Here is a 27,354-nt window from a genome sequence, read left to right as displayed (position 1 = left end):
ATTTTATTACTCCTTGGTTCTTATTACTTTTTTGTGGGGGAGAGAATAAAGTCAAATATGGCAAAACAAAGCTGTCAGTCAAAACCAAGGATAGACATAGCACATGATGTAGAACAGAGTACAAGGTTATCAACAATGGTATCAACGTTGTCTCTTGTTTCCTTAAAAAGAATTGTCTATTTCATTAGATATTATAAAGTTGGACAAAACAGTAGAGAACAAGACCAATAAAACTTAGGCATTGTAAACATTACAGGACTTCCAAAGGAGACAATAATCAAACCAGAATGGGCATCTTAGTGAATCTTATTGCCTTCAAAGTAGTTGCCTATACCCTCAAATTTGATACTATCATACAGAATGGAACAGAGTCTAATCAGTCAAAACAAGATCGTGGGAGTATTACAGGACTTCAAAACAAGTTAATAGGAAATCAAAAAGAGTTACTAATATATCCTAATTTTTAAAATTTTTCCCCTTAATTAAAACAAACATAAGAAATATCTAAATAATTTTTTTAAAGAATAAGGGAGAGATTGAGATAAAACAGGACATAACAATATAACAATAGAGGTCAAAGCATGACTGTTTCAGCATCCTCATGCTTCACCACCAAATAACCCGATTTAATAGTAGTTACCATAGTGTCTGTCTTTTTCCTTGAAATATTTGGATAAAACTTCATATACTCTAGCTTCAAATATTTCCATATCAAGAAGCCCAGAATAAAGCCTTTCTAGTTAATAAGTGAAAACTTTATAAAGCTTCAAGGCCACATAATGGGGAATCATGATTACCACATATTTTTATATATTTGAATCATTACTTACATTAGAGAAACTATTCGGTATTCACACATGCAAGATTGATTTATTTCACTTATGAGTATGGTCTCAAGCTGTGCCCATTTATTGATAAATATCTTAATGTGATCCTTCTTTATAGCTGAATAATACTCCATTGTTTAGAAATACCACAACTTTTTTATCCATTTCTCAGTTGATGGACAGTTGGGTTGTTTCCAAGATCTGGCGATTACAAATTGTGCTGCTATAAACATAGGTGCACATATATCACTGTGGTATGATGCTTTCAGTTCTTCTGGGAATATGCCTAGAAGTGGAATAGCTGGAATAAATGGGATTTCCAATCCCAACATTTTGAGAAATCTCCAGACAGACCTCCACAAAGGCTATACCAGTCTACACTCCCACCAACAGTGCAGGAGAGTTCCTTTTTCCCCACAGCCTCTCAAGCATTTGTTGTTGGTTTTCTTGATCCTGGCCATTCTTTCAGGAGTGAGATAGTATCTCAGTGTGGTTTTAATTTGCATTTCTCTAATGACCAATGATGATGAGCATTTTTTTATGTATTTGCCATTTGCATTTCTTCATCTGAGAATTGCGTATCCATCTCAGATGCCCATTTTTGGATTGGATCTTTGAATTTTAGGGGTCTGAGTTTTTTTAATTCTTTATATGTTTTAGACAAGAGTTCCTTGTCTGAGAGAGAGTTCACTAAAATCTTTTCCCAGTTTGTGGGTTTTCTTTTCACCATGCTGGAGATTTCTTTTGACATGCAGAAACTTTTTAATAAGAAGTGGTCCCAGTTATTGATTCTGGGAAGTATTTCCTGTGCGGTTTGAGTCCTGTTCATGAATTCTCTACCTACTCCTATGTCTCCAAGGTTTCTACCTAATTTGTCTTCCAATAGATTTAGTGTTTCTGTTCTAATATTCAGATCTTTGACCCATTTAGATTTTAATTTAGTGCATGGTGATAGACATGGGTCTAGCTTTAGTTTTTGGCAAATGGAGAGCCAGTTTTTCCAGCACCATTTATTAAAGATACTGTCGTTCTTCCAGTGAACCTGCTTGGCTCCTTTATCAAAGATAAGGTGGTTGAGTGTGTTTGTAGTTGTGGTTGTATCTTCTAATCTATTCCATTGATCTTTGGCTCTGTTTTGATTCCAATACCATGTTGATTTTACTACTGTTGCTTTGTAGTATAACTTCAAGTCAGGGATTGTGATGCCTCCTGCTTTGTCTTTGCTGCTTAGAATTGTCTTTGCGATTCTAGGTCTCTTCTGGTTCCAGATGAAATTTAGGAGTGATTTCTCTAGATCTATAAGGTATGTTGATGGTATTTCTATTGGGATTGCATTGAATCTGTATAACAGTTTTGGGAGAATGGCCATCTTCACAATGTTTGTTCTTCCTATCCATGAGCAAGGGATGTCTTTCCATTTTCTGAGATCATCTTCAATTTCCTTTTTCAGTGTATTATAATTTTCACTGTATAAGTCTTTCACTTCTTTCGTAAGAGTAATTCCTAAATATTTCATTTTTTTGCTTGCTAATGTGAATAGTCCAGTTTCTCTTATTTCCCTCTCTGTGATTTTGTTGTTTGTGTATAGGAATGCTATTGATTTCTGAGTATTGATTTTGTATCCAGCCACATTACTGAATTTATTTATTGTATCTAAGAGTCTTTCAATGGAGTTTATGGGGTCTTGTATGTAGCGTATCATGTCATCTGCAAACAATGATAATTTAACTTCTTCTTTTCCTATCTTTACCCCTTTTATTTCTCTCTCTTGCCTAATTGCTGTGGCTAGTACTTCCAGTACTATATTAAATAGGAGTGGTGATAAAGGACATCCTTGTCTTGTACCCAACTTTAAAGTAAAGGCTTTCAATTTTTGGCCATTTAGTATGATGCTGGCTGTTGGTTTGTCATAAATGGCCTGTATTATATTGAGGTAAAGACCATCTATTCCAATATTCTGTAAAGTTTTTATCATGAATAAATGTTGGACCTTATCGAAGGCTTTTTCTGCATCTATAGAAATGATCATGTGATTCTTATTTTTGGCTTTATTGATATGGTGGATTACATTTATTGATTTGCGTATGTTGAACCATCCTTGCATTCCTGGGATGAATCCAACTTGGTCATGGTGTATAATCTTTTTGATGATTTGCTGCATCCTATTTGCCAATATTTTATTGAGGATTTTTGCATCTGTGTTCATTAGGGAGATCGGTCTATAGTTCTCTCTTTTAGTTGGGTGTTTCTCAGGTTTTGGTACTAGAGTAATATTTGCTTCCAGGAATGACTTAGGAGGGATTGCTTCCCTTTCAATTTCATTGAATAGTTTGAGGAGTGTCGGTATTAGATCGTCTTTGTATTTCTTGTAGAATTCTGCAGTGAATCCATCTGGGCCTGGGCTCTTCTTGGTGGGTAAGGACTTAATTACATTTTCAATTTCATTAACAGAGATTGGGTTATTCAACAGTTTTACATCCTCTTGATCTTGCTTTGGTACTTCATATGTTTCTAAGAATCTGTCTATTTCTTCTGTGTTATCAAACTTTTGAGAGTAGAGATTTTCGAAGTAGGTGTTGATGATCTTCTGTATTTCTATTGGGTCTGTAGTGATTTCACCTTTTTCATTTCTTATTGCATGAATTTGAGCTTTTTCTTCCCTTTTTAAAATAAGGTTGGCTAGGGGCTTATCGATTTTATTTATTCTTTCAAAGAACCAACTCTTTGATTCGTTGATTCTTTGGATTGTTTTCTTAGTCTCTATTGTGTTGATTTCTGCTGTGATTTTTATAATTTCCTGTCTTCTTTTGGCTTTGGGCTTGACTTGCTCTTCTGTTTTCTAGATGTTTGAGGTGCAGCATCAAGTTATTTATTTGTATTTGTTCTGTTTTCCTAATGTGGGAACTCATTGCAAAAAATTTTCCTCTCAGGACGGCTTTCATTGCATCCCACAAATTCCGGTAAGTTGTATCTGCATTTTCATTTTCCTTTAGGTATTGTTTAATTTCTTCTTAATTTCTTCTGTGACCCACTGATTACTCAAGAGTGTGTTATTCAGTTTCCATGTGTTTGCGGAATTTTTGCAGTATCTTTTATCATTAATTTCTAATTTCAGAGCACTATGATCCGATACCATGCAAGGGATGATTTCAACTCTTTTGCATTTCTTTAAATATGTTCTGTGAGCTAATATATGGTCTATTTTAGAGAATTTCCCATGTACTGCTGAGAAGAATGTGTATTCTGATGTTGTTGGGTGGAAAATTCTGTATATGTCTATCAAACCCATTTGTTCACAGGTGTGATTCAGTTCTGTTATTTCTTTGCTCATTTTCTGTGTGGTTGATCTGTCCTTGGTGTGAATGGCATATTAAGGTCTCCTGTTACAATTGTGTTACTGATAATTTGAGTTTTCATTTCTGTTAATAGTTGTTTTATATAACTGGGTGCTCTGGAGTTTGGTTCGTATATATTTAAGATAGTTATCTCTTCCTCTTGGAGTTTTCCCCTTATGAGTATGTAGTGACCTTCTTTGTCCTTTATGGTCATTGTTGGTTTAAAGTTCACGTTGTCTGCAAACAGAATGGCTACTCCTGCCTTTTTTTGATTCCTGCTGCATGAAGTATTTTTTTCCATCCTTTGACTTTCAGTCTGTGAGTATTCTTCTGGGTTAGATGGGTTTCCTGTAAACAGCATATGGTTGGATTTTGTTTCTTGATCCATTCTGCTAGTCTGTTCCTTTTGATTGGTTCATTGAGACCATTTACATTAATGGTTATTACTGTTAAATGCTGGTTTATTGTTGGCATGTTATCTCTCTGCAGTTGCATCTTTATCTTTCAGTTCTGTTTAATTATTTGCTTTGCTTAGTGGTTTTTTCCTTTGTGTATCTAAACTGTCTCTCAATATTTTTTGCAGGGTTGGTTTGGCAGTCATGAAGTTCTTCAGCTGTTCTTTGTCATGGAAGTATGGTATTTCACCATCAATTTTGAATGATACTTTTGCAGGATATATCAGTATAGGTTGGAAATCATTTTGCTTTAGGATCTGGAATACTTCACTCCATGCTCTTCTTGACTTTATTGTTTGTGCTGAGAAATCTTCTGTGATTCTCATAGGTTTTCCTTTATAAATGATCTGTGTTTTCTCTCTGACAGCTTTTAATAATCTATTCTTGTGTTGGATTTCTGGGATGGTGATTATTATATGTCTGGGTGTAGTTTTATTTTGGTTATGACTATTTGGAGTTCTGTATGCTTCACTGATCCTGATGTCGGTTTCTGATCTCATGCTTGGGAAATTTTCAGCTATTACTTCTCTAAATATCCTCTTGACATCCTTTATGTTGTCTCCTTCTTTTTCATTAATCCCTATCATTCTTATGTTATTTTTCTTTGCATCGTCTTGCAGTTGTTGAATTGTTGTTTCCTGATTCCTTGTTATTTTTAAAAGATCTTTCCTTTCCTGTTCACTAGCTGCAATCCTGTCTTAAAGGTCTGAAATTCTATCTTCACTTTCATTAAGGCGGTTTTTACAACTTTCAGTGGAGTTTTTTATTTCCTGTATATTTCTGTGCATCTGCATTATGTATTCTGTTTGTTTCTTATATTGCTCATCTAGGGATTCTATCTTTTTGTTTAGTTCCTCAATTTTTTATCTGTGTTTTCTTTAGATATATTCAGAATCTCTTTCATTTCTTTTATCATTTCTTCTTTTATCTGGGAGATTATTTCGAGTTTGAATTTCTTTAAAGTTTCCTGGAGTTGCTTGTCAATTTCAGTAGCTATTGTGTCCAATATTTGAGGTGTATGGCATATATTTTCTTCTATATACATTGCTCCTAGGGTTTCTTGAGATGGGCTGGAGGTTTGAGGTTGTAATTTGGTCTTTCATTTTGTCATTTTCCTATATTTCTGTGTTTCAAGTGTTATTTGAAAGCTTCCTCAGGATCTGTGGGAAATCCCCTTCTATATTTGCAGCTACTTGAGACTCTGGCCCCACGCTACCCCAAGCCACTGGGCCTGCAGAACCAGTGGCCCTCCTCTGCCTGCTCAGAATTCCGCAGTTCCAGACAAGCTGGGCCTCAGGTTCACTGTGAGCCCACCTGCCCTTTGGAAGCTCCACAGCTCTCCAATCACAGCCGGGATGTGGATGCAGATGTAGACGCCTCAAACCCACCACTCCACTCACTGCACCTCGAAGCCTGGAGGCACCCAAACAGTCTGGGCTCTGGGCAGAGTGCGCTGTGTACTCACCACAGGCTGCAGGGCCTCCGGAACCCACGATGCTCCACTGCCCACCAAAACATCCACAGTCCTCCAGACACACAGGGAGGCCGATGCAGGCGCCCCAGAGCCGCCCAGCCCGTCCTCTGCACACCGATGGCTAGGTGCGGGAGGCCCAAACAGGCTGGGCTCCGGGGATAGTGTGGGCCTGCCCACCTGTTGGAAGCTCAGCAGTTCTCCAAGTGCAGCCGGGATGGGGAGGTGGATGTAGAGGCCTCAAACCCACTTCTCCACTTTACTGCACCCAGAAGCCTGGAGGGTCTGGAACAGTCTGGGATTTGGGCAGAGTGCGCTGAGCACTCACCACAGGCTGAGGTGCCTCAGGAACCTGCGATCCCTCCCTGCTTGCTGAGATATCCACAGTCCTCCAGACACAGGGGGAGGCTGATGCAGGCACCCCAGATCCGCCCAGCCCCTCCTCTGCACACCCTCCTTTTAACATTTATCAGAAAATAACAGTATTGTAGTCATTTCAGAGATTAATGGATCTCCCCTTCCAATTAATAAGTGAATTGTCGAGACTGTATTCCAATTTTGCTATTGAGGTGTCTGTCTTGTGAATGTTCACAAGCCAAGGAGAGTGCTGACCAAGGGAAGATGAAGGTACATAGTCGATGAGACACAACAAGAAAGTGAAGCCAAAATTCATGAAACAAGACATGTTACTCACAGGACCCAGAGAGTTCAGGAGTGATGATGGGAAGCGGACAAAAAGTTTGGAAGCAGCATCTACTAACTCATAGTAGATGGGGAGCAAGAGAAAGGGCAATGTGGAATTTTTCTGGCGGGACTTGGCCAAGCTACACGCTGCTGTGCTTAGGAGAGTGCTGCGGGAAACAGTGGCTCAGTCAAAGAGAGCTTGTGAAGTGGGAAACTTACATAACTCCAGTGCTAATTAGTAAGTCTGATCATGGCAGTTGTGGGTGTGTAGGCTGGAGGGCAGTGGGGTGAGGAGCAAAGGGATCATACTCCGAACAACTCCATGTGAAGGGAAGGCTTAATGAGGCCAAACAGGACAGGATAAGTGAGTTTCGAGTAAGTTATGGCAGGCCTAAAATTAACATTGTGGTAGCCACAAATTTATGAACAAGGACATCAAAAGACCATGAAAGTTCATCGTGAACATGATGAGGCTCTCTGGCAAGATTATAGCAAGCTTTCAAGCAAGTCCAAGTTGACTTAAGAGAACAAGCTTAAGTGATAGCTTTGGGTTTCTTGTGGTTAAGGAGTGGGACGAGGATAAAGTTCCACGAGCTCTTGCTTGCATCATTTGAACTTACACCAACACCGAAAGAAAAAAACTTACAGATCTTCTTCTAAGATGTGAGATTTAAAAGCTCCTGGGAAGCAAACATCAAAAACACAATCAGTTACTTTATCATCATGATATCCTGACATCTGAAGACTTAAAATTTGCCAACAATCATTTGATGGAATTTACAGTAAGTCAGTCACTATGGAACTCCATGTGACCTGAGTCCCCAGTCTGGTAGAGATGAAACTGTAGTGAAAATCTTGTTTCAAAGCCCAGTTTTATATTGTGAGAGGTTGAATAAATACTTTGTTCACTTATAAAAATGTCTGTAACTGAAGGGAGGCCTTGTATCATGCCTTTGGATTATATATGAGCATTCACATGTGTTATTGATTTATAATTGTGAATACCTATGAGACAGGAAATTTCCCAAATTTCCCAAAATTCTTTGTCCTGAAGGGACCAACATTGGATTAAGTTTTGAGGCTACCATTGGTCAGACCAACTGAGTGTATCATTGGGAATTGTACAGACTCCATTAAAATATTCACATGGAGCTAACTGTTGCCCCAAGCGTCTGCTATCTAAGATGTCTGCCTCAAGATGAGCCAATTGTTCTAATCCTCAAGTTGTATCCTTTCCAGAGATGTCCAGGTTGAGGGAATGAGAATCAGCAACTCTTCAGTGACTTTCAAGTGTGTGATAGAGGCATTATCATCTGTAGAACGTGTAAAGTCCCTTTGCTCTTCCTTTAGTTCATCCAGGTGACAAATGCAGTAGCCAAAGTGTCCAGGATAAAGGTGCCCTTCTCCAGTACAATGATATCTGGTAAGATACCAAGGGCAAGGGAGGGCACCCATCTCATTCATGTGCCATATGTTAACCAAGGTTTAACTCTCACTTTTAGGTCTTCCTCTAGTAATCCATAGAGAACATACAAAGCTTGCTAAGGTGTAATAGACAGCTGGGTATGGAAGTTCACAGGCTTACAGTTTGTAATAATCTCTTTCTCCAAAGAGGTTAGTATGTGTCCAATAGTTTTCACCCTAATGGCAGATAGTGTTAAGCCTAGCAGAACAGTGTCTTGCATCAGAAGCCATTATTAAAGTAAGTCACACAGCTTTCTATGTTGCCTGCCACTGAAGGCTGGTAAGGGTTGGGGACCACTTGTGGTCATCATGCCAATCCAGAAGCATGAGAGGAGGTGAATAAGGCTCTGGTTCTGAAAGAATGTCTGGTGGACACTGATAAGAGTGCCTTTATACTGCATCTTACAGATTCTAGAATTTTTTGGAGGGGGACTCCTTCGAAAGTGTTCATTTCAAAGTGACAGCATAAATTGGCTTAACCAAAACATATGAAGAATAATAAGTTGCCACTAACCTTTCTCCAACAGTATCAAGGATTTGGACTTATTTTCACATTGAGGTGTTAGGTGAATCTGACTTTTTTCTGATAATATCAGGGATGCAGTGGGAATACAGACTGGTACAACCACTATGCAAATCAATGTGGAGATTCCTTAAAACTAGGACTGCCGATTCCATGTGAACCAGCTCTTTCCCTTCATCCCAAAAGAATTAAAAACATCACAACACAGAAATATATGTGCACCTATGTTTATAGCCGCACAGCTTATAATGGAAACAACCTAAATGCCCATCGACTGAGGCATGGACAAAAAAGATATGGTATTTTTTATACAGTTGAGTACTACTCAGCCATAAAGAATGATAAACTGGATACTTTTATAGGTAAAAGAATGCAACATTAGAATCTACTCATTAGTGAAATATAAGACACACATGTAAATATCATACTGTTTCATTAGTGTGACAAGTTGAAAGAAAAAACATATATATGTGTATGTGTATGTATATGTATATAAAATAGTTAATATAGCTATACAATTGATTTCTCTGAGTTCACTGAAGAGAAAGATTTGTGCTGGTTTTGGTTGGACAATTGAATGCAGATGTCTTGTGCTCTGGGTCAATGATTTAGGATGACAATGGGCTAAGTATGTATCATCATTGTCCCCTGATTGACATGCTTTGAAATTTTTGTTGTTTTTTTCTTCTTCATCTATCGAGTTCTGACCTAGATCCCCAATCTCCCAAACAAGTATACAACGAAGGCTTAAACAAATGAGACAAGTGGTATGATTTTAGTACTCTAGGAGGATCAAAACCCTTTAGCTGAGTTCGAGACTCTGGGAGCTAAGACAAAGACTTCTCTGGATTTCCCTTTTTATTAGGTCTAAAGAAAGAGCGAGGGAACTGAAGAAAGTGTGCAAAATGAGCAGGGCCTTGGGAGACCCTTCAAAGACTTCTCCAAGTAGTAAATTATGCTAGTTTAGGACGTCTTAGCTCCATGAAGACATTTATAGTAGGAGTGAGAGTGCAGGTGTCAAATGCCTGCAGCTGAGTCTCTTATCTGCTTAATCATTGGCTGAGTCACTCTGAGGGGTGAGGAAACTCTGCTATAAACTGGGTCATTTTGGTAAGATCTGGTGTTTGAGCCAGGTGTCCTCAGCAGTTGCCTTGTCTTCCCTTTTGAGGTATCGCTGGCATTATAGGCTACTACGGGCCTTAGCCAGGACCAGTGATTCGTAGAGGTTCACTTACTAGGAATCAGCTCCCATCACCAGGCAAGGGGCCAGGGCCGAGGACAGACTCACAGATAAACATAAAAAGCCCGTTACATCATTTTAAGTCCTGCTCAGAGCTGCTTCATAGTGGTCTCCAACATTTTTCTTCTTTTCTTTCTTTTTATCCTTGAATAAAATGGATTTGAAAAAAAATCAAGGATGCAATAGCCTTCAGCCAACAGAAAAATGCCCAAATATTACTAAGGCTGTGAGGCTTGTTCTTGCTGTGGGGAAGTGCCCGTACCCTATCACATGTGCCTCAGAATTCTTCCTTATAATTCTTTGGGGAAAAAATAGGAGTAAGCTTGAAGAAAATTAAAGGTTTTAAAAATTTAGGCAATAAATGACTTATAAACCTTCTTTTCAAAATTTCAAACTCATTCTGATATAAAGTTAAACAATTTTCAGTGGCTTGGTTGTGCTTTTCAAAAGTCATATTGAAATTTATTTGCTAAAAATGATAAAAGAAGCTGATATCTAAAAGAAATCATTGGATCTTAAGATCGTAAGTCAAGCTGTTATTGTTTATTTTTTCTTTTTTTTCCTCTAAATTTTTTACCCACATTTTTCCTTTTTTACTAACCCTTTTTTACTTTATCTCCAAACATTTTTTTATCCCCCATCCTCAATTTTATATCTGCTCTTTTCTTTCCCCTTTTCAATATTGTATTTCTCCCTCTTCTGCCTCTCTCATTGGTTAATAATCACTGGCGGTTAATAATCACTGGCTGAGTCACTCTGAGAGGTGAGGAAACTCTGATATAAACTGGGTCAGGTTGGTTAGAAGACACAGCTCTACAGCTGAGCCAGCCAGAAGGAAAGATGGAACAAGATAAAGTTTCCACGGAAAAACCAAGCAAAGTAAGTCATGGTTTACTCTTGAAATGCTGTCTCATGTATGCTATCACTAGTTCACGTACTTTACTACCTGATGCCATGTTGTAGATAGTACAAGTGTGTGTGTGCGCCCTGCTTTCCTGGTAAATTGTAAGTAGCTGATGTTTAAGAAACAAGATCAAGGGTGTCAGCTGCATGAAGTGAGGGAGGGTGGAGGACGTTTCAGCACTGAGTGCTCTGCTGAGCAAACATCACCTTTCCCAGGGGAGAGGTGCAGGCTCAGAATTTGGCAGTGGAAGATGCAGATACTGGGCTGTTGGGATTCTGGACTCTACGCATAGCTTCCCTAACCACTGGGTTCTCTGTGGTAGTTTTTCCTAGACAGTGACTTATTTTGATTGTCCCGAGCCAGGAAAGTTTTCTCCTACTTCTCTTTCACTGCCAGGTTCAACATGATAATAGCTGCTGGCTGTGCATCTCAGCAGCTACACTGGTGGATCCAGGGAGGGATCTTTGCGTCACCATTTGGTACAATGAACAGCAAGGTGTATGCATATGTATCAAAGTGTGAACAGAATTAGCCCAATTCAGTACAATAGTGTAGGAAAATTCACTCTTGTGACTTTGGGAGGAGGGTGAAAGTGAGTCATCAGGTTACTTGGCTACTGATGATGACTTGGATGATGTTAGCCAAAGAAGTTAGCAAGATATGACAGATGGAGAAGTGCAGAATGAAGACCTTAATACAGATGAGGATGAAAACAGTAATGTAAATAAATATTCAGTCAAAATGGTCATGTGTACCTGAATGATCCAACATTAGAAGTAGTTCTGAGAATGTTACTAGATTCTTGCCAGGGGTGAAACCTATTGGATAGAAAGCCAATATCATAATTCACTGTTGGAAATTGTTTGTAATGAATGATATACTACAAGATGTTACACTAATATGAGCCAGACGTGATGGTACACGTCTGTAACCCCAGAACTCAGGAGGCTGAGGCAGGAAGATCCTGTAAGTTCAAGGTCAGCCTGTGCTACACAGTGAGTTCAAGGATAGCCTGGGCTCCATAGTGAGGCCCTGTCCTCAAACAAACAAACAAAGAAACAAAAAGACTCACAGTGAATCTTTGCAAATGAAGCCAGAAATGATCACATTTTACAAGATGAAAGGCAGAGTAGGTGCTGATGAGTTCTGTGGCAATTATGAAGTTATTCAAGGCATGAAGTATTGGCCAGTGGTTATGCTTTACTCAATCCTAAACATGTCAGGCATAATTAGTTTCATAGTTTACAAAGAAAATGACAAGCACAAAATACTATGGAGAAATTTTATTAAATGATTGAGGCTGGGATTGATACAAGAGGAAGAACAGTATGTATCTGCTCAGAGAACTCTGCAAAAAAATTCTAGAGTAGACCAGAGAACAAACAGGTGGACCATCACAAGACCCTGCTAAGAAAAAGGTAGACCAGCAAGATGCTAAGTAGTCAAACCAAAGAAGACAGGAAAGCCAAACACATATGTGATCAGGGTAAGTGATTCTTGTGTGTAAACACACTGTTCTCATGTGAGAAAACTGCATTAGGTGGCCTAATTGAAGTAAAGAGTATTTTTGTAGTAGAGTTTTATTCAGTTCACACAGGAATGTATTTATGCTATTATTGTTTAGATCCAGTTGATATTGAAAATGTGACGCTTATTCTAAACATCACTCATTACAGATTAAAAATTTAATACATTATTGATATTTTCCTGTTAAGTATACATTGCTTAAAAATCATAAAATTAACATTGATAATTCATCAGTAGAAATACTTATAAAGAACAGACATGGTAGTTGTACATCCACCATAATGTGCCTTTCAAAAAATTTCCTGTGATGCCCTGGGGGTTGAGGCTCTTATCTTTGTAAGAAACAAGTGACACAAGATTTTTAATTTATGGGCTTCTCTTTTAAATAAGTAAAGCACCTTAAATTCAATAGATAATATGATTTAAATGTGAAATTCAGGGAGTTATCTAAGAACTGAGAAACTGTGATCTTGTCCTTTTCAGATGGAATTTGAAACATAAAAAGGATTTATAGGGGCAAAATTAATATTAACAGCTTGAATGTTTTGCAAGATTCATGTAGCAAATGGCCGACTCAGAACAATTTAAGAAATGTATTGGACTTTTCCTCTGGATTTAAATTTTCTAATTATTTCTCACTATCTGTGGCGCTCAATTTATAGATCTAAACCACATTGGATGCTTTTTATACTCAAATAGCATCCCATTTCTTTTGTATATGTCTTCTGCATTTCAAAGAATATCAGCAAATTCAGTAGGCAGTGATCTAGTCCAGCATCACTAACACTCCAGTTTTAGATACTAATTTTCAATGAAATTAAAGATTTCATTTATTTTACAGATGGGTGTTGGGAAGGGGTTAAAGAAGGCTAGTAAATAAGTTGCTTTCAATTTTATAGTTAGTGCTATCATTATTACTTCAGCTTCTTAGATAGATTGTAGAGATAAGAATATGTATTTGAGGAAGCCTATAAAGTGCAAAGCTACGCTAATTATAAATTCTTAATAATCATTAGTACTACTAGTTTTCATTAGGAGACATCCATATATTCTTCTGCCTTATATAAATCTCTTAAAAATTTGGCTTCACTTCCAATGGAATGTGAATATCTCTCTATGTGTGCATGCATGTATTTTAAATGACTTAATCACTCAATATGTATGAAACAAATTGTGTACTTGCAAATAAATCTTATGAGTGCATGAGATGGGTAAAAAAAGAAATCAGATCAAAGTGTAAAAAAAGAAGTAATATTATTTAAACAAATAACTTAGTCAGTCCTTCTGTAAACTACTATACAAGCTTGTACAAAAATTGAATCATTCTTCAAATATAAGCACTTATTAATGTAGAAGAATCAGCACATAAATATCAAAGTGTGAGTTGTATAGATTTAAAAATAAAAATGTGATGAATGAATAAAGGTTGCAAGATACAGAAATTAAGTATGAATGTAGGATAAAATGTTCCTCATATTTTATTAGGATGAAATTTGCAAAAGAAGTAAAATTAATACAACTGCTTGTCTTATTTACAAAATAACTGTCACCATGTCTTATATTATTTGCATAACTCATCTTCTGTTTTAAATAAATGAGTTATGTTAGAAATTACAGTACTGAAACTACATTCATAAAACTGAACCAAGCTCCATAAATCAGCTGGTCAATAAAAAAAATCATTGTGACATTTAGAGTACAGACAAATCCTTTAAGCACACCAATTGGATAAAAGTTCTTCAAACAAAAAATATGTCTCCCATTGCAACTGTTTACATTATTCATATATATAATATTCATAGAAATGCCACCCATAATAACATTTTATCTTATTCATATATGTATCATACATGTCATAATTTTCAGTAAATATAATAGATTATCTGTGCTTCAGAATGGTGAAAGTGGAACCAGTCAGTAAAGCAGATGTGAATTTAACTAGGTCTCATCTGATTTTAATCTGATTTTAATTTTATTTTAATAAAAGCTCACTTCATCATTTGATTTTTAAATATATCTAGGTTATCACATGCCGGGCAGCCATTGCCTGGACAGCAAATGCCCCACTGTCCATTGAGGAAGTTGAAGTTGATCCACCAAAGCCTGGAGAAGTTCGAATTAAGGTAAATATAAGTGAGACTTTTAGTAGGCATCTCTGCACACATGTGTGTCTAGAATGATTTTATGATTTTAGGATGAATGGCATTTGATAATTAGAATTCCTATTATTTACACCAGGTTTATAATGCCATACATAAGGTTTGATCATTGTATTTTATAAAATGTCACAAATAGAACATGTAGAAACAATGAAATGTTAATAAATATTTTAAATACACTGTGGTTTTCAAAAATTTGAAAATCAACACAGGCTATTGTTGACCCATGACCCTCTTTTTTCAATAGTTAAAATGTTATTTAGATGTGTGGTTAGGTAGCCGTTCTGGTGTGATTTTTTAGTGGCCAATGTAATGGAACAGGGAGGTGACCAGGCCATGTGGCCACCACCTTCATGAACTGATTAAATTGTTATCGTAGGAGTACATTAGTGACCCTGGGACTGGGATCCTAAAGAGATTTAAATTTAGCATCTGCTCTTCTGTGTGCATAAATGCTACCACAGGGCAGGGAAGTCCCTGCCAGACGCCAGATGTCCTGTTCCTGAACTTCCGTAGTTTATACATTACCCAGTCTGCAGTATTTTGTTTTGGAAGAAGAAGCTGCACTGAGAGAATAACCCAGCAGACTGCTCTCAGTGGGAACAGCAGGAAGACTGAGCTCCCAACCCGCCCAACTCCCGGGAGTCTCTGCTGCAGACACAGCAGATCTACCCCATAATAACAGGTCTCACTAGTAGGGAAGACGCTCTCACCATGCAGGGCAGGATGAGAAGAGCTCTGTCTTCACCAGCGGCTACAGGAGAATACCACTGACTAGGTGGTTTAAAACAAATTCATTTTCACAATTCAGGAGGGTGGAAGAGTTGCCAGCATTGCTAGGCTTTGGTAAACGCTTTCTTCCTGGCTCACAGATGACAGGCTAACTGGCCATTTGAACTGAAAACCACTTACAAGTTGGAAGAAAGAAAAAAAATTGCACTATGGCAGAGTCTTCAAGGAAAAACTCTGAACTACTGAAAAACTTCATGAAAAACTCATGAACTACTGTGCTAGGATCAGGACGTGCAAGTTACCATGAAAAGCCTCGTGTTTCAGTCTCTCTGCGTGGCGGGTAGACGGTAATGCAGGGGAAGAAGCATCGGAGTGCTCTCTCCCAGGAGCTCCTTCCACTTGAGTGCGTGTATTGAAATAGACCCCAGGGTTTGGGCGGTCTGCTTTCCCACATCCACTGATCACATAACTTTTAGGCAAGGAGCCAGAAAACAAGTCCCTGATGTTTATGAGGTCTAAGGAAAATTATAAAGACAAAGACGTATTTACTAAGTGCTTGGATTCTTTTTCTCAAACAGCTGTATGACAGGAACACAATTGATAGAACCTCAAATGAAAAACCCAAGGTTTAAAAGAGTATATTCTGCCTCTAGATTTTGCAGCATTGTATTTTTCTGAAACATGCAATAATTTTGTAACAAAGTATTTTATATCCAGTCATTCTTTTTACTTTTTAGATTGTGTCCTCTGGGCTCTGTGGTACTGATAAACACATCTTGGAAGGGAAAGACAAAGTGCCATTCCCTGCAATTTTGGGCCACGAGGGAGCTGGCATTGTAGAGAGTATTGGAGAAGGCGTAACCACTGTCCAGCCAGGTAAGGAGATGAGGAAGACACAGTGCTGGGTGCTCTTGCTAATCCACTCTCTCATTTTCTCCAAAGGTGTAATAGAGTTAGAAGAAACCATTCAATTTTGACATAAACATTAAAATTCACTTGCATACCAGGTTTAGTGCAAAATATAGGCAGCCTAAGGTTCAGAATTTTCCAAATTTGTGTTTGGCTTGAAAGGACTCAAAGAAAAAGAAGAATTTTTCTATAAAGATTGCAAGTCTACTTATCAAAAAGTTGAACTAAGAATTGAATATATATATGCAATTATACTGTTAAAATATGTATGAGAGATTTTTTTTCTGCACACACACATGCATCTGCACACAGATACTCGGAAGGATCTTTTAAAGTGATTGGAGCAGATGTCATTTATAACAATTTTCTCCAGAATTTGTGTTCACCATGTTTATACTTGAAATAATTTATGACGTATTACTCTAACAGATGTATTATATATATTTTATGCCCACGTTAAGCATCAGGAAAGAGAAGCTTGGAAAAAATTATTTTTTTCAGTTGATTTAGCCACTGAGTGGCAGAGCGGGAATTAAGGAGCTGCCATGTCTAAATTCCTGTCCAGTAATCAACAATTTCAAAATGAGTTTTAATTTTAGTGTTAACACTAGAATATTAATTCACTATTTCCACAAATATTAAGTATATACTAAGTATAAACTGCCTCTCTCCTAGGATAATTATGCCTTAGGATGCTGATTAGGATGCTAATTATGCCTTATATCACAGACATTGATTAACACTCTTGACTTAACTTACTTTATCTTTGAATTTGTTTTACTTCCAAAGTAAATCTCAAAATTCTCATATCTTTCATTCATTTGTATTACAATTGATTTGTTTTCATTTCAAAGGGAAGTATTAATTAACTTCAAAACTAATGACAATTTTCATTAAAACACATTCATAATATCTACTGCAATTTCCTATGAGTAAACGTGTTTTTAACCTTGTTCTGTGACTCCATCCAAGCTGTTCACTGCTTTTTTGTTCTCTCTCCTCAGGAGATAAAGTCTTACTATTTCCTCTTCCTGAATGTGGAGAATGTAGATACTGCTTGCACCCCAAGGGGAACATGTGTGTTAAGGAGAAGTGAGTTCTGATTTGTTGGCTTCTCACCCGTGCACTTTTCAGTGTACCAGGCACTGACTTTGAGCTAAAAGTCTTCTTTGTCACTCTGTGTGTCTGTGCAACAGTGTCCTCTCACCAACTGGATTAATGCTGGATGGAACCAGCAGGTTTACGTGCAGGGGAAGGAAGATTTACCATCTTTATGGCACAAGCACATTCAGCGAATACACTGTAGTCCATGAAATCGCAGTGGGGAAAATCGATGCTGCTGCCCCTTTGGATAAGGTCTGCATCATGAGCTGTGCAGTGCCTACAGGCTTTGGAGCCGTGTTTAACACTGCCAGGGTGAGCATATACTTTGGAATTTTGCTCCGTTACTCTAACTACACAGTGTCAAGTCCAGAGCCATGCAACCAGAGAGCTCTTTCCTACACTGTCAAAGCCAAATTTAGAATTTATTCTCTGAACTTTCAGGTCACCCCAGGTTCCACCTGTGTGATTTTTGGACTCGGAGGAATCGGCTCAGCAGTTGTCATGGGCTGCAAAGCCTCTGGTGCCTCCAGGATCATTGGGGTTGACATCGTTGAAGACAAGTTTCCCCGGGCGAGAGCACTCGGAGTCACTGACTGTCTCAACCCACGGAACCTCAAGGGACCTGTCCAGGAGGTGGTGGTGGAAATGACAGGTGGCGGCGCTGACTTTGCCTTTGAAGCTGTTGGACTCACTGATACCATGGTGTGTGACCTTGGGTATGAATACTCACACATCAGCTTTGTAAAGACATGAAGTTAATTTAATCTTGTTTTCTGTTTTGTTTCATTTGGGGAAGTTGAGGGGTTTTCTTTTATGCTGGGAATTAAACTCAGGATCTGGCACATGTAAGCACACATTTTACCACTGAGTTACACCTGTTTTTGATAAAATGACTGTCATTCATTTTAGTCTGAGCACATCTTATGTGTCTCACGGTGTGCTAATGCATTTTCATATTTTATTCCACTTAATATGTGTAGTGCTAGTTAAGTTATAATAGTATCTGTATCTTAAGTATTAAAAATCATAATCACATTGAATTTAAGCAGTTCATTCAGGATCTCACTGCAAGCGTACTGCATACTTTTCAATTCTATGGTGTTTCTACCATATTGTTATCCTGACAATATGTTTTAGAACTGTGGCTATGATGGTGTCAGGCTGAGAAGCTAATGTTTTGCTTGTGGAATTAGGTTGCAGCTTTTGAATCATGCCACGTGAGCTACGGGGTGTGTGTGATTATTGGAGTAGCGCCCTCCGACTCAAAACTCTCCTTTGACCCCCTGATGCTCCTACCGGGGAGGACTCTGAAGGGGGGCACCTTGGGAGGTAGGTCCTGCTGCTCTCTTTTTCTTTTCTCAGAATCTCAGACACCCTGGCTGCTCCTTGGTAAGAAATGATGAGGAGGGAAGGCAGGAAAAATAATACTCAGTGAAAGGAAATAAATATCTATCAAAAACAGAAAAGCATGTACTTACCTCCCAACATAGATATTCATTGCCCATAGCAGCAAAAGAACTTATGAGTTTAATGTTCTTGATAAGCTGTCAGGGAGTCACATTTTATGATGCTTATTGCACTCTGATTTTCCCTAATTCATGAAGAGCCATGGTGTGTCTCTGGATGACTCCCTGGTACAAAAGAAGACTAGAAAAAAGTCTCACGGTATTGATCCGTAAGTCTTCTAAAGGGAATTTTAAAAATGATAGATCGACACTGTATTTAAGGATGGGAACAGAAAGTTCAGCCCATTCTTTAACTAGAGAATGGTAAAGCTCAGCGAGCCTTGACATCCTCCATGCAGCTGCAACTTGTCAGAGAGACACAACTCACCCAGAAAGTACATTTTGTGTGCTGGTTTATCCACAACAGTCTCATCTTACCTATCATTCTAATTTGCTCTGTAAGAATAAGATGGACAACGCTATACTGAATGTCACGCGTGTCTATGTGTTTGGGGCTTGGTTATCATGGTGGAGCCGTGAGGCCTTTGGAGAGAAGCTTGGCTTTCTGGGGCCATGCTTCAGCAGGGACTGTGTTGGGACCCAGGTCTGGTTTTCCACTGACTTTGCCTTCTGGGCCATAATATAAGCGGTTTTCTCCCCCAAATGCTTCCACAGCAATATGTTGCCTTTAGAAGCCCTAATCACCACAGTCTCAGATTGGAACCTCCAAATACACTAGTCAAAATAAACCTTTTGCTGGGCATGGTGGTGCATGCCTGTAATCCTAGCACTTGGGAGGCTGAGGCAGGAGGATCGTGGGGAGTCTGAGATCAACCTGGGCTACAAAGTGAGCTCAAGGCCAACCTGAACTGCATATTGAGACTGTATCTCAAAAAAATTAAAAATTAAAAAAGAAACAAAAAACACTTTTTCTATTTATTAAGCAACATAAAATATTTGCAGTTAGGACTCTGATAAAGAGGACCACTTGTCATTTTAAAGACCTCCAACTTTTCTTTTATGCCCAATCTTAATTAGCATTTTGTTTATGGCCCTAAACAAAACATTAAATATCTGTAAAGAACTTTGTTGGGGATATAAAGATTTAGGCTCAACTTTACCACTTTCTAAGGTGTGCATTGGTGCCTTAAAATATAAATAGAGTTCACTTTAACCAAGGCTAAAAGAGGACAAATAGATATACAACTGTTTTTAAAGAACATTTGCCTACAGGTCCCAAGAGCAGGGGGCATTTTTACCCATGCAAGTCCATACAGTGGTGCACCCAGGTCCATGAGGAGGCATAAAGAAGTGGAAATTAGGAGACAGAGCTTTATTATGGCATTTATAGGAAAGGAACAGTTGACAATGGCTTGAGTGGTTTTCGAGGGTGACCCCTGGCTATCTGTTAAGTGGCTTTGAGCTGATTTAGGGGTAAGGATAGTGTCTCCACTGCCTGATAACAGGGGCACGGGGGAAAGTGGCAATATGGTTTTGATCTTGGTTGGTTTGTGAATCAAAAGTGTGTCCCTAGACAAGTTCTCTGATGTCTCCAAGAATTTGTTAACCTTGGGAGATAGTGTCTCTCTGGTCCCCAGGAACCTGTAATGCAAAAGTGTTATAAAATATAGAAATTAGAAAACATGATTAATATAATCAGAGAAAAATATTTGTATTCTCTAAATTTAAGTCTTCTCAAAGTTATTAAAACAGGAAAGATAACTCATATGTGCCCTAATCCTGGTGATTAAATAGTAGGTAGGACCCAAGACCTAGGCATGGTGCCTCACTGCACTGCTTTTCGAGGTACATCTGCAGAGCAGATTTATCTCTGGGATTGAAATGTGAGGCTTTAGTGGAGGGAGGCCGATGTGCATGGAGGCTTTAGTGGAGGGAGACAGGTAACTCAGGCCCATCAGCTGGAAGGTAAGCTGTCACAGGGTGTGGCAGGGCCTGCAGGGAAGAGGAGATATGGGGCGATGCACTGTGACCAGAACAGCATGGGTCTGCTCCACAGTCCACAGGGCTCCCCTGGCTAGGGCTTTTCTAGGACATCTGGGCCACCCTACTAACTGAGCAGTTACTGGATTGTCCTACGGAGTAAATAACCTCGTGTTTTATGCTTAGGAAAAGGATCCAAAGTAAGCAACTATCTGCTAACAATGCTTTTATCAACCTTTTACATTAATAGTTCATTGGATTTTTGGTAGTTTTGGTCAGTTTTGGTAGTTTTTATGTCATTATCTTTTCTTTTCCTTCTGCAGAGTATAAAACAAGATCCCGTATTCCTAAACTGGTAACAGATTATATGCAAAGAAAATTTAACACAGACTCACTTATAACCCATCAGTTTCCTTTTGAAAAAATTAACAAGGCATTTGAACTGTTCCGCAGTGAACACTGGTAAGTACTGTGTGTGAGTCATGCATATGTATGTGTGTGAGATGCACCAGCATGAGGTATCTCATATGTTCCACTTTGTCCAAAATTGTTTGAAAAATTTACTATTTGATATTTCAGACATTTCTATTCAGAAAACAGTCACTAAACTATCTATCAAGATCTTGTGCTAGACCCACAGAGAAAATGGAACTAAGTTTTCAGGCAGTTGGTGATCTGGAGGGCAAGACACCGTATATAGTACATAAACAACTGAGGTATAGAGCTGAATATTATTCCTGGTCAGAGCATCCACGACTCAAGGATTAGGGCACAAAGACTTAGTTTCTTACTAAACAAAATGAGGCAAGTACTCAGAAAGTCACCACTGGGATGAGTCTGGGGACTTGTAGACCCGTAACATGAAGATTCTGGGTATAGATACTGGGACTAGTTATAAGAACCAGGTGCAGCATGCAGGAGTCTGGGAGGCTAGGAGACACCCCACTGCCCTGGCTTGGTGCCCTCACTTCAGGAGGAATGCAGCAGGTGATGGGAGACCGACTCAAAACCAGAGATCACTCTGCCTGAAATCAGGAACTCAAAAAAAAAATAAATAAATAAAATAAAAGAAAGAAAGAAAGTAAAGTGAATCAGAGGTTTAATTATAATATTGCAAAAGCTGGGACTGCCGAAGAGCAAGTGAGCCAAATTGATCTTCTCAGCCTGGTGTCTTTGACTTGTTCATACTTATGATGGTAAGCTGATTCCTAAAACTAAATGCTTTGATGATTGGCATAATCTAGGCCAATCAGGGGGTTGGCTTTTGTTTCTGGGGAGAGCTAGAGTTTGTAGGCTCTAGGGGCACATAGCACATGTATGCACAGGTCCCACAGAGGGCAACCTCGCTAAGTGCATCATGCAGTGTAAGGACTGGTCATCTTTTCCCTGTCAGTCACCCCGGTCATGCCCGGTACTGCCTACTGCCCTCTTCTATCCCCACAGGAGAAAGACTGAAATGTGTACATACTAAAAAGCAAACAGTACAGTTGGCAAGGGATACATTATGTTTGTGTAGTCAATGTAAAGGTCTTGGCTGCAAAAATATTTTTCATGTAAATAAGTAAAAGTGCAAGAACTTCTGCTTCCAAAGAGAACTAAATTCTCTATCTTGCCTTTCTTAAGCCCAACTATACGATATTGCTCTGAAATCCTACCTTAAAATGATGGATATAAATAGTGATAGCTTAGGTTGAAATTTATAATGTCTATTGAGCAGACTGACTGAAATTAAGTCAGCAGTAAAGGATCTGAAAAGCACAAATGTTGGTTTATTTGGTGCTGAAGCCGTTGCTGGCTGTCATACCGACTCTACTGTTACATATATGGAGATCAGAGAAAATGAGAGCAGTACAGGGCCTATGACAAGGTGACCAAGTAGGCTGATAGAATTTTGAATCTGATTCCCCTTTAAAGAAATCTTAAGCTAAAGATTCTACTGCCATATCCAGTTGCTAATCACATAATTACATTCTATCGGTCTCTGCTAGTAAGAAAGTATCTATCACTAGCTGTAGAAAAACAACAGACTATTCTTAACTTGCCAACAGTCAATTAGAAGGACATCTTCATAGGAAAAGATAAGCATGTCAAAAATTTGGAAAAACTGGGGGATATGAGACTAAGTAAATATTACTTACATACACAATAATGTCTGAGAAAAACTGAAATTCAAGAGACATAGATTTTCATGCATACGCAATTTAGCATTCACAAAGATATCTAAAAACTAAAGTTACCACAACTGTGGGAATAAATGAAAAGATGCATGTACTTTTTTGAGAAATTGGGATAGTCATTGTTGACGTGGAGAACATGATTTTATTAATAAGGTGGCCACTTCGACAGAGTAAACACATAAGAACATACAAGCTGCTACTTCTGCCCTTCACATGAACTGTGACTAACACTGCGGTCACCGGTGAGCCCTTGCCACTGATTTTAAGCAGTTATCCTCACCACTCTGAAACCTAATCCAGAGCTTCCCCTTAGAGCAAGGCAGTTTACCAGCTCGCTCAGCTCAAGCCTCTCGCGGTTTACATTGCCAACGTGAGTTCCCAGACAACCTTCTCCTCTTTAATTTGTTAGAATTGCTTTGAGTATGAGGTACTGCTGAGAAACATTAGACTTAATTAACATTCTTTTAAACACTGGCAGTGTCTGTGTGGTAACAGGGCAAACCAGTACTCGGACCTCCATGAACTTTTCTGAGGAAAGAAAACACAGACCAGGCCTCTGAAGCCATATAGAAACTCCTGGGCTACAAAAGCATGAATAGGCCAGAGTCCCACAAAAGGAAAGCACTCATAGAACCCTCTGTGCTTATGACCTGGAGAACATAGGTTTTTATAGGTTCTGAATAGATACAAGCTCTGGGGTTACATGGTATCATTTTCATTTATGGAAAAGCTTGAGCCCCATGGCCTTGAGTTCCTGGTGCTGGGCTGGGGCTCCTGCTTCCCCTCCTCCCATCCCACCCTCCCCAGCCCTCCCACCCATTAGAGACAAGGAGTGAGCTGAGCCCAGCTCCCAGTGGCTGACCTGAGGCTACTCACCACTGGTCATATTCAGTTTCTGTGACAATGGCTGCCAATGCCCAGAAGAATAAACCCTTGATGGATGGGTTTCCAAGAAATCAAGACGACCTGCAAGGTTGGAACAAGGCCATGGATGGAAAGCAGATATATCTTTTGTTGTTTTTTGAGTGTAATACTGAGATCTGTATTGAACTGTATCGAGAGGGGAAAGTAGTGGTAGAGGTGATGACAACAGAGAAAGCTTGCGAAAGAGGATTCAGACTTAGCTTCAGGCGACGAAGCCAGTCATGGACTCATCTGAAGAAATGGGGAAAGTCAAGTAACAGATGCATCCAGTTCTGCTAAAGCGTTTGATGAAGTTATGAAGATGTTTGATAAGAAGGCCAACTCTGAACCTGAAAGCATCCTCAAAATCATGCTTGAATAACGCTTTGATAGCTGCTATCCAACCTCTTTTTAAGTCAGTTTTAATGTTTCAAAAGTACTTCTCAATTAATGGCTAGAAAATACTCAGTATGACATTAAATTTTTTATTTTATTTTTTTGGTCACAGGAATAGACAGTGAATTCAGATAGATGGTGAATTCATCTTAGTTATTATGGTGTGCATAAAACAAAGGTATCAATTAGTTCTTTATTTTTATTTAAAAGACTATCCCTTTTATAGTTAGTGCTTCTGTGAGCAAAGTTTTTTAGATACACATTATATCCCTGTAGAAGTTACAACGTGACAGGTGGGCCTGGTGCCTTCACAGGTAATCCCAGTACTTGGGAGGTCAAGGCAGGAGGGTTGCTGCAAGTTCAAGGCCAATTCTGGCTACATAGTGAGTTCAAGTCCAGCCTAACCTGTATAGTGAGATTGTTTAAAAAAAAAAAAACAAAAATGTAATTAAAATATGTGAGGATTAGGCATTCCAACTACCTTTTCTTACAGGTTTCAAATTGTAACTTGTTCGGTGAATTTTAAAGGAACTTTCGTGTAGTCAGTTCTTACGTAATGTGTTTGGTAGACAAACTCCGAAAATGAGGGACTGCTAGTAGTGTTTTAATATTTTCATTAAATAACTGACTATTTCCTATAGAAAGATAAAACGTAGGGCACTGCAGCTTGTGCACAGTTGTATGACAGATCGTAGTCTTTGCTTGCAAGATTTGGGTTGGGGTCATGAGGGATTCAGAGCCTGACCAAACCGTCAGCTTTGTTATGATGTAATTAGAGGGGGGTACGGGTCACAGCTGATGACTCGGTTCCTTTTGCTCTGTTACTCAGTGTTATTCATGATTAAACTGATCAACGCACTTCGTAGAAGTGGAACCCTGAAAGGAATGTGTTAGATTTATGCTGAAATGATTCAGTTCTCGCGTTGGTAACAATTCAGGTTATTGTTTTGTTTCCTAGGGTTGGGGTAAAATTACAAAAGGCAATCTAGTGGTTACAATTCCAATTTGTATTTTGCTTTCTGGAATAAGTTTTTCATAGTTATTTGTTTAAGAAGATTTGAAAATCTTTGTATTTTCATCAAAAATAATAAATGCATTTTATAATATTCAAAAAAGAAAAGAAACTTGAGACCTGAAGAAGCATAAGCTGCTTTCCAAGATCACACAGCTGCCAGCTGAGCAGATGCTCCCAGATGCTCACTGCTCCGTCCTGTGTGTGCATCTTTCATGATATTTTCACATTCCATCATTTTACCTCTGGCGCTCAGTCTCATGAAGCCTCTTTTAGTCCTTCCCATCCTGCCCTTGGGAGGAAGGAGGCATCTATGACCCTGAACCTTCACACCCAACATCCCTCATGCTGAGCCAGCCCAGCCATGCCCACCCAGGCAGACTCCATGGCTCTTTACTCCTACACACCCTCCAGCACCCGGCATAGTGAGCTCTTCAAGCGCCTTGTACGCATGCCACCCATACTTTCCCCATGCTAACATGTAAGACGCTATATTGTAATCACCTGATTAGTTATTTGAAAGGCAAATTCTTTTTTTTTATTTAAAGAGAAAAAAGAAAGGACATTAAAAAAACAAAGCAGCAAAAGGGTACAAATAATACAGTATTTCAAGAAAGAATATACAGTAAGAAATCACCAGTTAATAGGTTACATATTATCTTCCTAGAAACAGTTATCCAAATTACAAAATTAAAGCATATAGAGTGCACATTCATACAGTGAAACTGGAGGCAGTTCCATTCAATGATCCAGCAAAAGCTCAGTAATATGGTTTTCCATCCTACACACTCGAACGTACCTGCAGTTATATCCCTTAGTCCACCTTGAAAGGTGAATTCTTGAATGTCACATTTTAAATTATAAATCTAGCAGCAAGTACAATGCCTCAAACATGGAAGCTGCTCAATAAAAAAATTTTGTTTAAATAAATCAGTAAATAAGAACATTAATTAATGAACAAAATTCCCTAATGCAAATGCTTTAGAACAGTGGGTTTAGAATACTGTTCATATCTCAGAAGCTTTCTAGTTTTCAGTGTATGTTATTCTTCCTGGTAGAGAGCAGTCTGAAAGCTGTTAACAGTAAGGGCATAGTGCCATGGGACATGGGGAATGAAAGGAGTTCAGTTTGAGATGGAAAACAGTGATTGCTTTTATGCAGCACTTAGAAACCAGAGAGGGAGGACCTGTAGGAAGCTCCTTCTCTCACTAGACTAAAAAGCAGGCAGCTGGAGTGATCAGAAGTCAGAGGGAAATGAACCTATGACTGTCCAAGACAGGTAACAGGTCATGGATCCTCCTGCCTTAGTTTCTTTGCTAATCATAATTGCCAGGGACCCACTGGATCTGATCCCAGAGACATTTTCTGATGTCTGTGGGGTGAGGAAGGGTTGACGGATAAGAAGTAAACATGGGTGGACAAGTCTGTCCCTTAAAGCACATGTTCTGTAATTATTTTGTATGATGTGTATTTGACAGGAAAGTTGGTGGCTTCAATACTTGTGTTTTTTGTTTTTCAGCATCCGATGTGTCCTCTTATTTTGAGAGTCAGATAATGAAGATTGAAAACTGACTATCTCCAAGAGTGATCTTTGTTCTTCTTTATCATCTGGGTAACTTAGTTACAATACATAAAGGCCAGGATTAGAAAGAGAGGACTCCTAGAATTTTGAGAAATGAAGCTATTAAATAAAATTAACTATTTTGAACACATACATACATTTTGACCTAAATTTTGAAGAGAAGCAACAAGATTTGGTTGAAGAGCCAATAATGACCTTGCATCTACACCAAAGATCTCTCTCTCTCTCTCTTTTTTTTTTTGGTGGTGGTGGTGATAGTAATACTGGGGACTGAATTCAAGTGTTTTCTCAATGAGCTACCTTCCTGGCTTTTGAAATTTTTCATTTCAAGGCAGGTTCTTAGCTGCCAGACCAGGCTCAAACTTAGAATCCTGTTTCTTCAGCCTCCTGAGTGCTGGGATTACAGGGCTACACCTCCATGTTTGTCACAATCTCACTTTAGATTTTTAAAATTTATTTTTGAAAGGTCTCAATTCAGCTTATATTTTTAAAAAACATCGTATGGAATGCTTCTCCACCCTGTGTATGTGAGTTGAGTCATTTCAGAAATAACTTCCTCGACAG

General features: G+C 38.7%; 1 protein-coding gene across 1 annotated transcript; it reads left to right on the top strand.

Annotated features, from left to right (window-relative positions):
• Positions 1-5,748: 5,748 nt before the first annotated feature.
• On the top strand, positions 5,749-26,920 carry LOC100727028 (alcohol dehydrogenase 1-like). Its single transcript, XM_003468019.4, has 9 exons — positions 5,749-10,878; positions 14,452-14,553; positions 16,059-16,197; positions 17,235-17,322; positions 17,427-17,646; positions 17,776-18,036; positions 18,528-18,663; positions 21,044-21,182; positions 26,728-26,920. The coding sequence occupies exons 1-9, from the start codon at positions 10,840-10,842 to the stop codon at positions 26,750-26,752; spliced, it is 1,149 nt and encodes a 382-aa protein (XP_003468067.4). The 5' UTR covers positions 5,749-10,839; the 3' UTR covers positions 26,753-26,920.
• Positions 26,921-27,354: the final 434 nt, after the last annotated feature.

This window comes from Cavia porcellus, unplaced genomic scaffold (assembly GCF_034190915.1).
Source record: "Cavia porcellus strain 051 isolate PalLab524CR breed Dunkin Hartley unplaced genomic scaffold, mCavPor4.1 scaffold_14, whole genome shotgun sequence".
In the NCBI taxonomy this organism is placed as follows: Eukaryota; Metazoa; Chordata; class Mammalia; order Rodentia; family Caviidae; genus Cavia; species Cavia porcellus.
This window is presented reverse-complemented; position numbering and strand designations above follow the sequence as displayed.